Source organism: Somniosus microcephalus, chromosome 18 (genome assembly GCF_052327205.1).
Source record: "Somniosus microcephalus isolate GS21.2 chromosome 18, FLI_Smic_1.0, whole genome shotgun sequence".
NCBI lineage: Eukaryota > Metazoa > Chordata > Chondrichthyes > Squaliformes > Somniosidae > Somniosus > Somniosus microcephalus.
In genome coordinates this window covers 59,562,684-59,579,844 of record NC_141004.1, presented here as the reverse complement: position 1 = coordinate 59,579,844, position 17,161 = coordinate 59,562,684, and the positions used below count along the sequence as shown (strand labels likewise).

General features: G+C 45.3%; 1 protein-coding gene across 1 annotated transcript in view; it reads left to right on the top strand.

Annotated features, from left to right (window-relative positions):
• Positions 1 to 10,799, top strand: part of LOC147105309 (uncharacterized) — a 42,009-nt gene extending 31,210 nt beyond the window's left edge. The window contains exon 4 of the mRNA XM_086011550.1: positions 6,502 to 10,799. Coding sequence (XP_085867676.1) covers positions 6,502 to 6,512 — 11 coding nt within the window. The 3' untranslated portion in view covers positions 6,513 to 10,799. The remainder of the gene's footprint in view (positions 1 to 6,501) is intronic.
• Positions 10,800 to 17,161: the final 6,362 nt, after the last annotated feature.

Genomic DNA, 17,161 nt, shown 5'->3' with positions numbered 1-17,161 from the left:
CCACTGAAAATGTTTGAGGAACTTCCTCCCTGTGATCTTCCACCAACAGTGAGTGCCACTCACCTTCCACCATCTCCTTGAAGGCAGGTCTACCAGCACTGCCGCATTTGTCAGAAGTCTGACGTGGGAAATCACCATCTCACATCTTACTGCAAGCTCAACTCTGGCCGTGGAGAGCTGCTTCGTCGCACACTCACTTAGAGTTTACGTACAAATGGAAAAAGAACTGAAGAGTTAGCAGCTATATTAGTCTTACCTGTCTCTTGGAAGTATTTGCTGTGATGCTGTTGCTGAGGATTCCTGTTTGCTGTAAAGACTGAGACTCACCAGCTCTCATTAATATATGTTCCAGACTAACAATAAGAACAGTATTTGAGCCAATTGCAATAGAGTTACTGGTAATTTCAACATATGATGATTATGTCAACATTTGATTTTTTTATTCATTAACGCGATGTGGGCGTTGCTGGCATTTAGTGCCCAAGGTGGTGGTGAGCCGTGGCAGAAACTATCCTACTAATATGACAGCCTGTCAGCCTTGGAGATTTGTTTGAAAGAAAATGAATGGGTGCAGCATATCTAGAAGAAAGTGATTAACCTGAATTGATTCAGTGATGAGCTGTTCCACAGTTCTCTAACTGGAGACTCTGTTGTCCAGCTCAGTGAGAGAGGTCTTGCTTGGTTACACTCTTACCTATCTAATCGTAGCTAGAGCATCTGCAGCAATGGCTTCTCTTCCCACCCCCACCATTACTTCCAGAGTCCCCTAGCGATCTATCCTTGGACCCCTTTCTTCCTTATCTACATGCTGCCCCAGCGTAACTTCAACTAAAAACACGGGGTCCAATTCCACAGGTACGCTGACGACACCCAGCTTTACCTCTTCACCATCTCTCTCGATGGTTCCACTGATTCTGTGTTGTCAGACTGCTTGTCCAACATCCAGTCCCGGATGAGCTGCAATTTACTTCATGTAAACATTGAGAAGACCAAAGCCATTGTCTTCAGCCCCCACCATAAACTCTGAACTCTCACCATTCTGCCCCGTGGCCACTGTTTCATTTTGAACCAGAATCTTGCCGTCCTCTTTGACCCCGAGCTGAGCTTCAGACCCCATTGCCACCTACTTCCACCTCGGCTCTTACACCCAATACCATCAGTTTCCAGACTAGCCAGTTATGTTAAAATTGCCCCCAGAGTGGCAGCTCACTGCTCTCTTATTAACCATGAAAGTGGAGTCATCAGGTCCAGCTGCGTTGATACCTCTGCTGCTGAAGGTTCTGAACACAGATCGAAGTATGGAAGTGACTGTTCGTCTGAATCTCTGAATCACCTTTTCTGATTGATGACATTTTCGGTCCCACTTCCACTGTTGCAGTTTGGGGTTTTTAAGTACAGCGGCCTATTATTTCCTATTCCTGCCAGAAGTGGGTCAGTAGGGACTTTTCCCCAATGGCTCAATCCCACTGTGACTCGAACCCATTTTCAGGGGTTGGGATCAATTACATATGCAGGGATCTCAGTGGTATCTCCAATCTGCAGAGGGAGTCCAGCACAACATTATTAACGGAGCCAGCAGCCCTTTAAGGCTGCCACGAAGTTTCTAGTTCCATGGCTCTGAATGAGCCCTTACTGGTTCAAAATCAGCAGTTCGAAAGAATAGAAGAGGGGGAGGTGGTGAAATTCTTGTTCTTTCCTCCGTGGATGTCGCCTGTCTCCCGCTCCTACACTCCTGCTATTGGCTCCTTCTAACCCACCTTGTTGGTGGTGTTCAGGTGGGAAGGCAGGGAAATTGTTCATTGCCCAAAGCCTCAACCCTCACTGCCATCTGAATACGGCAGGGCAGGCGAAGTATGATAGTATTGGATTTACTTTTACAGGCTAACATTTTGAATTGAATTTATCTACACTTGCATCATATAACAACAACAACAACTTACATTTATATAGCGTCTTGAACGTACTAAAACATCCCAAGGTGCTTCACAGGATCAAACTAAATTTGACACCGAGCCACATAAGAAGTTATTGGGACAGATGACCAAAAGCTTGGTGATCTGAACAGCTGCAGCATTGGCGGAGGCGGCAAGATATAAAACAGAGTGAGGCGAGGCAGCATCGGAGGAGGCGGTATATTTCCAGTGAATTCAAAAACAACAAAAAAACAAGGAGTGATGTCACAGGACAATAGGTAAGTGATTGGTTGGTGAGTATTAAAGTTTTTTCTCTCTAAGGTAGGACATTGGTTTAAAGTAGGAGCGGGAAACTATAACGCACTTTATTAAATTAGTAACGTAACTAGATAAACTAATTAATATAACTATAAATAAATTGTTGAATAAAGACTTTAATTAAATAAATAAAACAAAGTTAGACTAAGATATGGCAGAGCAGGTTGTGTGTCTGGACTGCAGTATGTGGGAGTTTGTGGACAGTGAGACTGTCCCGAGCGAACATGTCTGCAGTAGATGTTTCCGTCTCGAATCTCTCCGGCTCAGAGTCATTGAGCTGGAGTGCGAGTTGGACTCACTACAACACATAAGGGAGGGGGAGGAGTATCTGAACAGTTTGCTCCAGACATCAGTCACACCTCGTAGAGAGGTGCAGGTTCAGATTGGGTTTGGTGTGACCGATAGTGTGCAGAGTAAGGGGAACCCAGGTAAGAAAGGGAACGAGGATCCACAGAAACTGAGCCTATCCAACAGGTACAATGTACTTGCTACCTGGGAGGACAAGGATAAAGACTGTTGGAAGAACAGCCAGAATGCAGACCATGGCACCTTGGAGCAGGAGGCTGTCCTAAGGTGGGAGGAGGAGAGGAAGAGTAATGTGGTAGTTGTAGGGGATTCTATAATTAGGGGGACAGATAGCATCCTTTGTAAGCAAGATCAAGAGTCCCACATGGTATGTTGCCTACCTGGTGCCAGGGTGAGGGACGTCTCAAACCGGCTTCAAAGGATATTGGAGAGGGAGGGGAAGGATCCAGTCGTTGTGGTCCATGTTGGGACCAACAACATAGGGAAGATTAGGCAAGAGGTCCTGTTTGGGGAGTACCAGGAACTAGGAGCTAAATTAAAGAACAGGAACTCAAGGGTTATAATCTCTGGAATATTACCTGAGCCACGTGCAAATTGGCGTAGGGATAAGCTGATTAGGGAAGTGAACACGTGGCTAAAGGAGTGGCGTGGGAAAGAGGGGTTCCATTTCATGGGGCACTGGCACCAGTATTGGGACAGGAAGGAACTGTACCATTGGGACGGGCTCCACCTGAACTGGTCTGGGACCAGGGTCCTAGCGGAAAGGATAAATAGGGCGGTCACAAGGATATACTTGCCTTGGAGGCAGTGCAACGAAGGTTCACTAGATTGATTCCGAGAATGAGAGGGCTGTCCTATGATGAGAGATTGTGTAGAATGGGCCTATACTCTCTGGAGTTTAGAAGAATGAGAGGTGATCTCATTGAAACATACAAGATTCTGAGGGGGATTGACAGGGTAGATGCTGAGAGGTTGTTTCCCCTGACTGGAGTGTCTAGAACTAGGGGGCATAGTCTCAGGATAAGGGGTAGGCCATTTAAGACCGAGATGAGGAGGAATTTCTTCACTCGCGGTTGTGAAACTTTGGAATTCTCTGCCCCAGAGGGCTGTGAATGCTGAGTCTTTGAGTATATTCAAGGCTGAGATAGATAGATTTTTGGACTCTAGGGGAATCAAGGGATATGGAGATCGGGCGGGAAAGTGGAGTTGAGGTCGATGATCAGCCATGATCTTATTGAATGTCGGAGCAGGTTCAAGGGGCCATATGGCCTACTCCTGCTCTTATTTCTTATGTTCTTATGTTCCACTGGTGTCCTGGCAAACATTTAATCCTCAACTAATATCACTAAAACAGATTATCTGATGGTTTATCTCATTGCTGTTTCTGGGACCTTGCTGTGTGCAAGTTGGCTTCTGCAAAATAATTCTTCTTGGAAACAGGGAGCAGTGAGACATCAATGCACTTTGATTAGCTTTAATCAACAGCAACACTCCCTTTCCTGAGAAGTGAACCTGGAGATTGTTTCTGATTTGAAACAAACAACATTGGGTTCAACCAATATTGCCGAGACACAGTGGGGTAGATATTGGCCTAGAAATCCGATAACGCTCTAAACGGGTGGTGCCACCGCGGGGCGAGGTTAACTAGTGCCCGTAAAAAGAGTGCAGGCAGCTCCGTTATTTTGGGGCTGCCTGCTGATTTAAATTATTGTAGCGCAGAACCTACCATGCAATGCAATGTTTCAGGCGGTGCGCTCAGCAGGAGGTCCAATGTAGCATGGCCGTAGCGTCCCTGGAGTGAGGCAGTGTTTTCTTAAAGATAGCCTGTCATTTTAGAAAGCAGTCTCATGCCCTTAAAGGGGATCTGCCTTCTAAAATTAAATAAATAAAATCATTTAAAAATAGGCAATCTTTAGCCCTTAGAGATCAACTGCCTTCTGAAAGAAGAAATTAAAAATCATTCCAAAAATGGCAGTCTTCAGCTCTTAAAGCTGAACTGCCTTTTGCACATAAAAAAACGGTAAAATCACTTCAGCACTAACACAAATGGGTCAACAAGTCAGGGAAGGGGCACCCAGGGACTCGCACACAGCATTCCAGCTTTGTGCAGGAGGTCAACACTGCAAGAGATGTCCTCTACCCACAGGGGGCCAGGAGATCTGCCAGAAAGAAGGATGTTAGACCAGATCACCAAGGCCATCACTGCCAGCAGTGTCACCCCTAGGACCTGGCTCCAGTTCCCAAAGAAGTTTCACAACCTCAGACCAGTGGTCATTGTCAATGAAAGCATCTTGAAAAGCCGTCTCCTACCAACTGCACAACTAGCCTCACACACTGCTCATTTCACACACCCAAGAAATCCAGCTTGTCCAGTCAGTGGTTGACCAAGAAGAGTGAAAGGAGAATGAAGGAGAAGAAGAAACAATGTCACTCAATTTGACACTCCCAGCCACCAGCTCCTCGAGGTCATCCTGCAAGGCCATCTGCAGTCTTCCCCACTGAAAGTCAGCAGCCTTCCACCAGCCATGCTGCAGCCACTGGGGTAGCACTGCGTGACATCAGCACGATAGGCAAAGGCACACACAAGACAATCACTAAAGGAATGCCCAAGGGTGATTAATTGATTTCTTGATGTCATATTGGGTGCATATATCGATAAAGTTGGATTGGAAAGTTTGCTTTGTGGTGGCTTTTATATCAGCATTGTGGCCAAGAGGACGCTGTGGTTGTCAGTAACAGATGGAAGGTAAGGTGTGGGATAAATGTTGAAAGGGGAATTGGAGTTGTGGTCACTGGTACCGAAGGCAAATGATACTATCCCAGATATCCTGGCCAGAAAGGGACTGTCTAGGTTGCACCCTTCCTTCTGCTTCCTCCTCTTCTGCGTCTTCCTCTTCTGTATCTTCCTCTTCCCTCTATGAGCAGCTTAGCCCCTTTGCTGCCTCTGCTTCATCTCCACATGGCCCCCCAGGACTGTGAGCAAGTGGTCTTCTCAGAGCCAAAATACTGCGGACGCTGGAAATCTGAAATAAAAGAAGGAAAATGATGGAAATACTCAGCAGGTCAGGCAGCATCTTGTCCTGAAACATTGGGGGGAATTTTGCCAGCCCTGGGGAGGCAGGTATGGAGGCAGGACTGGCGGGAAAATGGCAGAAACTGGGAGCGGGTACCGAACCCGCTCCCAACCCGTGTCCTTGCCATCTTCCCGGGAGGCAGGTCCCCGACTCGCGCAGAGATCCGTCTCCTCGAGGCGGGAAGGGGATTACAGCCAATTAACTTCCTGTTAACAGGTAGTTAACAGGCAGTTAAGAGGCTTATCCCTATTTTACCCCTTCAAGTACGGGTTTCCCGATGTCGGGAAACCCCGCCAGGGTCAGCGAGGTGAGCAGTGGGTCTGCGGGGGTGAGAGGGATCGAAAAGTTCACTGTGGAGGTGAATGATGGGTGCAAGTGTGGAGAGGTAAGTATGAGAGTTGAGTGTAAAGTGTTAGAAAAAGTTTACTTACCATTGTTTCTTCCTGCAGGCTTCAACCCTTGGGGATCCGAAGGTGCCTCAACTCAACGGCAGAGATGACAGAATAGCTGCTGCATTCTCAGATGAAGCAACCATCTGATTTCTGCGGAGGAAATAGGTTTTGGCCTTCAGTAAGGGCTCACCATAAAACAGAGATTGTCAGTGTTTGACAGCTTCTCTAAGCTTCTCTAAGCTGTCAAACGCTGACAATTCATGGACAAAAATTTTTTGATAGATGAAACGTCATACGCTGACTTCCTCTGTCACCGGCTTTCCCTTAATTGGCCAGCTAAGCCTGCAGGGTATGCTTAACAATGTCAATCAAAGGAAAATAGTGTGGGTAGACTGGACGTCGTTGGGGGTGGGACTGAAACCCAACAACCAGCAGTCCCGCCCACAATGCGACCCATTGATAAAATCCAGCCCGTTAACTCTGTTTCTCTCTCCACAGATGCTGCCTGAGCATTTCCAGAATGTGTTGTCTTCTGAGAGGCTTTCCTTCACCATCTAAAGCCTTGCAAGTGTCTAGCAGCACACTTTGACAGCTTTGTAAAAGTATTGCACCAAGCCACTACTTTAATAAAATTAAAAAAAAAGGGAGGAGGAGGCTCCATTAATATTCCCATCCTCAATGATGGTGGAGCCCAGCATGTGAGTGCAAAAGACAAGGCTGAAGCATTTGCAACCATTTTCAGCCAGAAGTGCCAAGTGGCCTACTCCTGAAGTCTCCACCATCACAGAAGCCAGTCTTCAGCCAATTCGATTCACTCCACGTGATATCAAGAAACGGCTAAGCACACTGGATACAGCAAAGGCTATGGGACCCGACAACATCCCGGCTATCGTGCTGAAGTCTTGTGCTCCAGAACTAGCCGCGCCTCTAGCCAAGCTCTTCCAGTGCAGCTACAACACTGGCATCTATCCGACAATGTGGAAAACTGCCCAGGTATATCCTCTCCACAAAAAGCAGGACAAATCCAAACCGGCCAATTACCGCCCCATCAGTCTACTCTCAATCATCAGCAAAGTGATGGAAGGTGTCATCGACAGTGCTATCAAGCGGCACTTACAATGTGATGTGAAAGCTCATATAAATTATAAGAGGACGTACTGTACTGAGAGTTTGGGTGGTGACTGAACAGAGGAGAAACATTCGAGGCCTGTTCAGGCCTGGTATTCACAGGGGTGGTTGAGACCAGGACAGTAATTCATGGCAGTTATGTGAGGAAAGTTCCGAGGTTGTTTGAAGCTTTTGCTTAAATGCTGCCCTGTCATCGCAATTACTTTGTAATGACAGTAATTTCACTGACAGAATCAAGCTGAGCGAATTTTAGCACAGTTGAGCCCACTACCTGTTAGAGCAATGTTGGAACAACAGAGCCACATTACACTGTCAACTCTGCACCACGCCCTGACCCATCAAAGAAGATCACAGTTCGGAGCATGACTCACTATTATCAAAATGTCAGTCAAGTTCCATTGTTGGCTTGCCCTCCCCAGGAACTTGTTAAACCTGGCTTTGCGCTGGCTGCAGTTACAGCATTTTGCATTATTGCAAACAATGCAGTATTAACAGGCTTACTGGGTCGATGTAGATTTTTACTGCACTTTAAGGAGCTTGCTCGTGACTGAATTGTATTTCAATTTCCTCAAACAACTTCAATATAAAGGAATAACATGCAATTTGCTGCTCTGCTATAGAAATGCTACACTGACCTTCATCTATGCAACAAATGTGTCAGTGAGGAAATTGCAGAACTTCTGTACCAGGCAAAAAATATCAGAGGCTGATTCAGCACAAGTACTTCCTGCAGCTGAGTCCTGATACAATCCCCAAAACAAGCCCAAAACTAGATTTGGACCCATGGCTGGAGTTCTGGGGCTATATTTTTCTCCACCATGTTATACTAGTCTCCATTTTTTCACTAAAATTAGAAGATTGGGGATAGATACTGTTCTCTGCAGCCATGACAGGGAGTCCCGAAGGCTGTGTTGCCTGCCCGCTGCCAGGGTTAAAGACATCTCCTCGCGGCTGGAGAAGAACTTGGAGTGGGAAGGGGAGGATCCAGTTTGTAATGATCAGTAACATATCATTCTAGAATGGAACACTAGGTGGAGCTGTATGCTCAGCCGAATGGTAAGGCAGCGAAAGACATTCAAGTTCTCAAACAGCTACTGAAGAAAGCAACAGAAAGCAAGTCTGATCCTTATCTCGCCCTGCTGAGCTACCGAGCCTCCCCTTTAGACTGTGGTTCTTCACCTGCTGAACTCCTAATGGGTCGCAAGTTGCGCACCACGCTACCCTGCTGTGCAAAAGAAAAGCAGAGTAAGGAACTGAGACAGAGACTTCAACTGTTAAAGCTGAAACAGAAATCACACTATGACAAGTCATCCAAAACTCTGAAACCATTGACAAGGGATGATGTTGTCAGGATTGAGGATCCAGATGCATGGAACAGGAAAGCTACAGTTCTTGAGGAAGTAGGACCAAGGTCATACACTGTTAGAACTGAGGAAGGACAGATTCTCAGGAGGAACCGCCGTTCCCTCCTGAAAACACAAGAAACTATCCAAGAGCAAATCGATGACAATGCCGCAACTGAATCATGTCACTCACCACCAAAACAATCTAACACAAACACACATACAGGCTCTCATGAAAACACATCAGACTTACCTGTGCTGAGAAGATCCACCCGTGAAGTAAAAAAGCCTGATGGACTTAATCTTTGAGTACAAAGAAAACTATAATAAAAAAATGAAAAGCTTAGAGTTCATAAAGTAAAGCTTTGAAAATGTGTTGACTGTTGTGAAGATGTTTATGTCGTTATGATTGATTGATATTGATTTTGTTTAACCTCAAAGAAAGGGGGATGTAATGATCAGTAACATGTCATTCTAGAATGGTACACTAGGTGGAGCTGTGTGTTTAGTAGTGGGCTACCCACAAGGCAGTAGTCAAGATGGATGCCTGTATACTAGTCCACATGGCTGAATAAATGACTAGCTCAAGCTAGCTGTTCATAATGAAAACATCTATTTATTTATGAACATAACACAGTTGTCGGTCCATGTAGGAACCAACGACATAGGTAGAACTAGAAATGAGGTTCTGCTGAGGGAGTTTGAGGAGTTGGGGTCCAAATTAAAAAGCAGAACCTCAAAGGTTCTATCTGGATCGTTACCTGAGCCATGTGCCAATTGGCTTAGGGATAAGCAGATTAGAAGGTTAACAGTTTGACTGAAAGAGTGGTGTGGGAGGCATGGGTTTTGCTTCATGGGCCACTGGCACCAGTACTGGGGGAAAGGGAAAGAGGGAACTGTTCTGCTGGGACGGGCTCCACTTAAACCAGGCTGGAACCAGTGTCCTGGTGAATCGAATAACTAGGGTAGTAGACAGGGCTTTAAACTAATGAAGTGGGGGGTAGGGGGCGGGGTGGGATGATTCAAGAAAGAGTAAATGTAAAAGCAGAAAGGGAAATGTCATGGATCGAGAGCAGAGCAGTGTTTTGGGTAAAAATAAGCAGAGTGGGTCAGGAAGGGTCAGAGAGAGTAACAAAGGTAATAGGACATCAGTGACTAAGGTGACATCAGGAAAAAAAAAAATCAAAGCTAAAGGCACTATATCTGAATGCATGAAGCATTTTCAAAAAAATAGATGAATTAATAGCACAGATAGAAATTAATAGATTTGATCTAATAGCCATTATGGAGACGTGGTTGCAAAGTGACCAAGATTGGGAACTAAATATTCCAGGATACTTAACTTTTAGAAGAGATAGACGAAATGGAAAAGGAGGGGTAGCCCTGATAATAAAGGATGGGATAAAGACAGTAGAGAGAAAGGATCTCAGCTCGGAGAATCAAAAGGTAGAATCAATTTTTGTAGAGTTAAGAAACATCAAGGGCAGAAAACATTGGTGGGAGTTGTTTATAGGCCCCCAAAAATAGTTGTAATGTAGGGCAGAGTATGATTCAGGAAATTAGAGGTGCATGTAACAAGGGTAATACAGTAATCATGGGGAACTTTAATCTACATTTAAACCAAATTTGCAGTAATAGTGTGGAGGACAAGTTCACGGAATGTATACAAGATAGTTTTCTAGATCAGTATGTTGAGGAACCAACTGGGGAACAGGCTATTTTAGATCTAGTATTGTGCAATGAAAAAGGGTTAATTAATAACCTTGTAGTAAAGGGGCCTTTAGGGAAGAGTGACCATAATATGATAGAATTTTATATTGAGTTTGAAAGTGATTTAGTTAAATCTGAAACTAGGGTCTTCAATCTAAACAATCCACGTGGGCATGAGGAGCAAGTTGGCTAAGGTAGATTGGGAAACTACATTAAAAGGTATGATGATAGACAAGCAATGGCTAGCGTTTGAAGAATTAATACATCATTTACAACAAATATACATTCCTTTAAGGCACAGAAATCCCACAGGAAAAGTACTCCAACTGTGGCTAACAGGAGAAGTTAAGGATAGTATTAGATCAAAGGAAGAGGCTTATAATTGGGGCAGCACGGTGGCATAGTGGTTAGCACTGTTGCCTCACAGCGCCAGGGACCCGGGTTCGAATCCGGCCTCGGGCGACTGTCTGTGTGGAGTTTGCACGTTCTCCCCGTGTTTGCGTGGGTTTCCTCCGGGTGCTCCGGTTTCCTCCCACAGTCCAAAGATGTGCGGGTTAGGTTGATTGGCTATGATAAATTGACCCTTAGTGTTAGGGGGATTAAATACGTGGGGTTGCGGGGATAGGGTGGGATATGTGTTGGTGTAGGGGTTACGGGGATTGGGTGGGATATGTGTCGGTGCAGGCTCGATGGGCCGAAATGGCCTCTATCTGCACTGTGGGGTTTCTGTGATTCTGTGATTCTGTGAATGTTACCTAAAAGAGCAGTAAGCCTGGGGATTGGGGGGATTTTAGAATTCAGCAAAGGAGGACCAAGAAATTGATAAGGAAAGAGAAAAAATAATATGAGAGTAAATTAACAAGGGAGATAAAAAGATTGTAATAATTTCTATAGGTATGTAAATAGGAAGAGATTAGTGAAAGTAAACATGGGCCCATTAGAGGCATAGACAGGAGAAATTATAATGGGCAATAAGGAAATGGCAGAGACATTAAACAAATACTTTGGGCTCGATTTTAATTCCCGAGGCGGGTTGGAGTCGGGTTGGGTGGTGGACGGATTCAGGAGCCACTTCCGACTGGAACAGTTGCAGAGTTGCGATTTTTATTAAAGTACCTTGTTAATTTCATAGAAGCTCGCTGGGCAGTCGAATGAGTGGGATCGGGTTGGCTGGCCGCCTCTGATGACATCATAATAGTTGCTGCTTTTCAAGCTGCCATCCAGCCTGAGCCTTTTCATTGTGGTTTCCTGCACTTCTTTTCAAAGCTCTGACTTCTTCCAGAGGCATGGCAGCAACTCGTTTTAATGATGAGTCCCTCCAAGTTCTTGTGGATGCTGTCAGAAGGAGCGGGGAGATTCTCTTCCCTCCTGATGGCCGGAGGGAGCCTCCTCAGCAGACCAAGGCAGCCTGGCTGCGCATTGCTCAGGAGGTGAGCGCAAGGTCCATTTATGCACGCTCATGGATCCAGTGCCGCAAAAGGTTTAATGATCTTGTGAGAATATCAAAAGTGATTATCCCATCTCACTTGCCTACACTCTGCTTCCCTTCTCTTCTCATCACCAGCACTCTGCATTGTAAGCCTCCTGCTTCACATCCCACCTTACTCTTACTTCCCTTGCACCCTTTCCTATCCATCTCTGACTCTGCACTGAATCACTTCAGCATCCTGCCTATGCACACCTTAGACTCACCCTCACTGTCATGCAGTGACAACAACTAACAGCGCACAGGGAGCTACCTTCCTCTTGGCACCTTACCCCATTTTTGTTTCACTCAAAGCTTCTATGGTAGGGATTAATCACACTCACTCCATCACTGTGTCTGAAACACCACTTGTGTCCCTCCTTGCAGGAAAAGATAGCCCACAATAAGAGGGAGAGAGCAATGACTGGAGGAGGAACCAGCTTCCCTTGCAACATGTGCTGAGGAGGCAGCAAACAAGATCGTTGTAGGTGCTGAGGACCTGGAAGTGGGCGAGGGAGAGACGGGCAACCTAGAGGAAGCTGGGGACATAATAGAGATTCATCGCTCTCAGAAAGCAATGGAATATGAGTTGGAGGCTTACCAATCTTGCAGACCGGCGGCTGCGTTCCACAGCCACATCATGATTCAAAAAGTGACGCGGGCAAGAGGAAGCAGCTGATTGGGTGAGTACAGCCAGGTGAGATTTTATACTACTCTATAGTTTGACAGTTAAGGTTAATGGTTTATAAAGTTTAGAAGGTTTTAATTTTTGTGGTTATAGTTTCTAAGGTCTCCATTGTGTAGCGGGGAATGCTAGTAAACAAGGGCCCCTGAGTATATCATTTAATTGTAGTGTAATTAGTGGTATTGATTTGATTTAATTTAATTTAAATTAATTCAAGGGTAAGTCATGGCAGCACAGCTTGGCCCCATGGCATGCTCCTGCACTATGTGGGAAATCAGGGACACTTCCTGTGTCCCTGATGACCATGTGTGCGGGAGGTGTATCCAGCTGCAGCTACTGGCAGACCGCATTGTGGTGCTGGAGCTGCGAATGGATACATACGCAATGCTGAGGATATCGTGGATAGCACGTTTAATGAGTTGGTCATACCACAGGTAATGACTGCACAGACAGGAGGGGAATGGGTGACCGCCAGGCAGAGTAATAGGTGCAGGCAGGTAGTGGCCATCCCCCTCTCAAACAGATATACCACTTTGGATATTGTTGCGGGAGAAGGCTTATCGGAGGAAGGCAGCAGCAGCCAACTTCCTGGCACCATGGGTGGTTCTGCTGCACAGGATGGGAGGAAAAAGAGCGGGAGAGCTATAGTGATAGGGGATTCTATTGTAAGGGGGATAGGCATTTCTGCGGCCGTAAAACGAGACTCCAGGATGGTATGGTAGCAAAATATTGCGGATGCTGGAAATCCGATGGTATGTTGCCTCCCTAGTGCAAGTGTCAAGGATGTCTCGGAGCGGCTGCAGGGCATTCTGGAGAGGGAGGGTGAACAGCCAGTTGTCATGGTGCTTATAGGTACCAACGATATGGGGAAAAACTAGGATGAGGTCCTAAAAGCTGAATATAGGGAGTTAGGAGGTAAATTAAAAAGTAGGACCTCAATGGTAGTAATCTCAGAATTGCTACCAGTGCCACGTGCTAGTCAGAGTAGTAATAGAAGGATATTTCAGATGAATACATGGCTAGAGGAATGGTGCAAGGGGGAGGGATTCAAATTCCTGGGACATTGGAACCGGTTCTGGGGGAAGTGGTAGCAGAACAAACTGGACGGTTTGCACTTGGGCAGGACCAGGACCGATGTCCTAGGGGGAGTGTTTGCTAGTGCTGTTGGGGAGGGTTTAAACTAAAATGGCAGGGGGTTGGGAACCTGTGCAGGGAGACAGAGGAAAGGGAAGCAAGGATAGAAGCAAAAGACAGGAAGGAGAAAAGCAAAAGTGGCAGTCAGAGAAATCAAGGGTGTAAATCATACATGGCCACAGTAAATAATAATTCTAAAAGATCTAAGAGTGTTAAAAAAAACAAGCTTGCAGGCTTTGTGCCTTAATGCGAGGAGCATTCGTAATAAGGTGGATGAATTAGCTGCGCAAATAGATGTAAACGGATATGATATAATTGGGATTGCGGAGACATGGCGCCAAGGTGACCAAGACTAGGAATTCAACATCCAGGGGTACTCAATATTCAGGAAAGACAGGCAAAAAGGAAAAGGAGGTGGGGTAGCATTGCTGGTTAAAGAGGAGATTAACACAATAGTAAGGAAGGATAGCAAAATGTCAAATCTGTATGGGTAGAGTTGAGAAATACCAAGGGGCAGAAAACGTTAGTGGGAGTTGTATACAGACCCCCAAACAGTAATGCTGAGGTTGGGGATGGCTTTAAATGGGAAATTGGAGATGCATGTAATAAGGGCACAGCAGTTATCATGGGTGACTTTAATCTACATATAGATTGGGCTAACCAAATTAGTAACAATAATGTGGAGGAGGAATTGCTAGAGTGTATACGGGATGGTTTCCTGGACCAATAAGTTGGGGAACCAACTAGCGATCAGGCCATCTTAGACTGGGTATTATGTAATGAGAAAGGATTAATTAGCAATCTTGTTGTGCGAGGCCCCTTAGGCAGGAGTGAACATAATATGATAGAATTCTTCATTAAGATGGAGAGCGAAGTATTTGACTAGGGTCCTGAATTTAAATAAAGGAAACTACAATGGTATGAGGTGCCAGTGGGCTAGGATGGATTGGGCAATGTTATTTAAAGGGTTGACGGTGGATAGGCAATGGCAAATATTTAAAGATCGCATGGGTGAACTACAGAACTTGTTCATCCCAGTTTGGCATAAAATTAAAACAAAAAAGGTGACTCAACCGTGGCTAACAAGGGAAATTAGGGATAGCATAACATCCAAGGAGAGGACATATAAATTGGCCAGAAAAAGCAGCAAACCTGAGGATTGGGAGCAGTTTAGGATTTAATTATGAGGGGGAAAATAGAGTATGAGAGTAAGCATTCAGGGAACATAAAAACTGACTGTAAAAGCTTCTATAGATATGTGAAGAGAAAAAGATTGGTGAAGTCAAGCTTAGGTCCCTTGCAGTCAGAATCAGGGGAATTTATAATGGGGAACAAAGCGATGGCAGACCAATTAAATACATACTTTGGTTCTGTCTTCACAAAGGAGGACACAAATAACCTCCCAGAGATGTCAGGGAACATAGGGTCTAATGAGAGGGAGGAACTGAATGAAATCAGTATTTGTAGGGAACTGGTGTTAGGGAAATTGACGGGATTGAAGGCTGATAAAACCCCAGGGCTTGATAATCTACATCCAAGAGTACTTAAGGAAGTGGCCCTAGAAATAGTAGATGCATTGCTGGTCATCTTCCAAAATTCTATAGACTCTGGCACAGTTCCCATGGATTGGAGGGTAGCTAATGTAACACCACTATTTAAAAAAGGTGGATAGAGAGAAAACGAGGAATTATACACAGGTAAGCCTGACATCCGTAGTGGGGAAAAATGCTAGAGTCCGTTATAAAAGATGTAATAGCAGAGCACTTGGAAAACAGTGACAGGATCGGACAAAGTCAACATGGATTTACAAAAGGTAAATCATGCTTGACTAATCTACTGGAATTTTTTGCGGATGTAACTGCTAGAATAGATAAGGGAGAACCAGTGGATGTGGTGTATTTGGACTTTCAGAAGGTTTTCGATAAGGTCCCGCATAAGAGACTAGCGTGCAAAGTGAAAGCACATGGGATTGGGGGTAAGGTACTGACTTGGATAGAGAACTGGTTGGCAGACAGGAAGCAAAGAGTTGGACTAAACATGTCCTTTTCCGAGTGGCAGGCAGTGACTAGTGGGGTACCGCAGGGATCGGTACTAGGACCCCAGTTATTCACAATATATATTAATGATCTAGACGAGGGAACAACATGTAATATCTCCAAGTTTGCAGATGAAACAAAGTTGGGTGGGCGAGTGTGCTGTGAGGAGGATGCAGAGAAACTCCAATATGATTTGGACAGGTTGGGTGATTGGGCAGAAGCATGGCAGATGCAGTATAATGTGGATAAATGCGAGGTTATCCACTTTGGTGGCAAAAACAGGGAGGCAGATTATTATCTGAACGGCAATAGATTGGGAAAAGGGGAAGTGCAACAAGACCTGGGTGTCCTTGTGCACCAGTCGCTGAATGCAAGCATGCAGGTGCAGCAGGCGGTTAAGAGGGCAAATGGTATGTTGGCCTTCATAGCGAGAGGATTCGAGTACAGGAGCAAGGATGTCTTGCTGCAGTTGTACAGGGCCTTGGGGAGACCACACCTTGAGTACTATGTGCAGTTTTGGTCACCTTATCTGAGGAAGGACGTTCTTGTCATGGAGGGAGTGCAGCGAAGATTCACCAGACTGATAACTGGGATGGCAGGAATGACATATGAAGAAAGATTGGGTCGATTAGGCTTATATTCGCTAGAGTTTAGAAGAATGAGAGGGGATCTCATTGAAACAGGACTAGACAAACTAGATGCAGGAAGGATGTTCCCGATGGTGGGGGAGTCCAGAACCAGGGTCAAAGTCTAAGGATAAGGGGTAAGCCATTTAGGACTGAGATGAGGAGGAATTTCTTCACCCAGAGAGTGGTGAACTGTGGAATTCTCTACCACTGAAGGCAGTTGAGGCCAACTTATTAAATACATTCAAGAAGGAGTTAGATATATTTCTTAAGGCTAAAGGGATCAAGGGATATGGTGAGAAAGCAGGGATTGGGTACTGAATTTGGATGATCAGCCGTGGTGCAAGGGAGAGGGATTTAAATTCTTGAGGCATTGGAACCAGTTCTTGGGGAGGAGTGACCTGTACCAAGGGGACGGTCTACACCTGAACTGTGAGGGAGCCGATGTCCTCGGGGTAATATTTTCTAGGGCGGTTCGGGAGGATTTAAACTAATTTGGCAGGGGGATGGGAACCTAGGTAGTGGAAAAGAGGGAAGTCATATGAAGTCAGAAATAGATGGTAGAAAGGTGAGAAGCAATAAGCAAAGGAGAGAAACACAAAGGGCCAAACTAATTCATAATGAGAGTGTGAAAAAAGCAAGCCTGAAGGCTTTGTATCTTAATGCTAGAAGCATTAGGAACAAGGTGGATGAATTAGTTGTGGAAATAGAGGTAAACAAGTATGATTTGATTGGGATTACAGAAACGTGGCTGCAGGGTGGGCAAGGCTGGGAACTTAACATCCAGGGATATACAATATTTAGGAAGGATCGGCAAAAAGGTAGGGGAGGTGGGGTAGCATTGCTGGTAAAGGAGGGGATTAATGCAATGGAAAGGAAGGATATTAACTCGGATGAAACGGAATCTGTATGGGTAGAAATGAGAAATAGCAAGGGGAGGAAAACGTTAGTGGGTGTGATATATAGGCCTCCAAATAGTAATATGGAGGTGAGGGAAGGCATAAAAAGGGAAATTAGAGAAGCGTGCGATA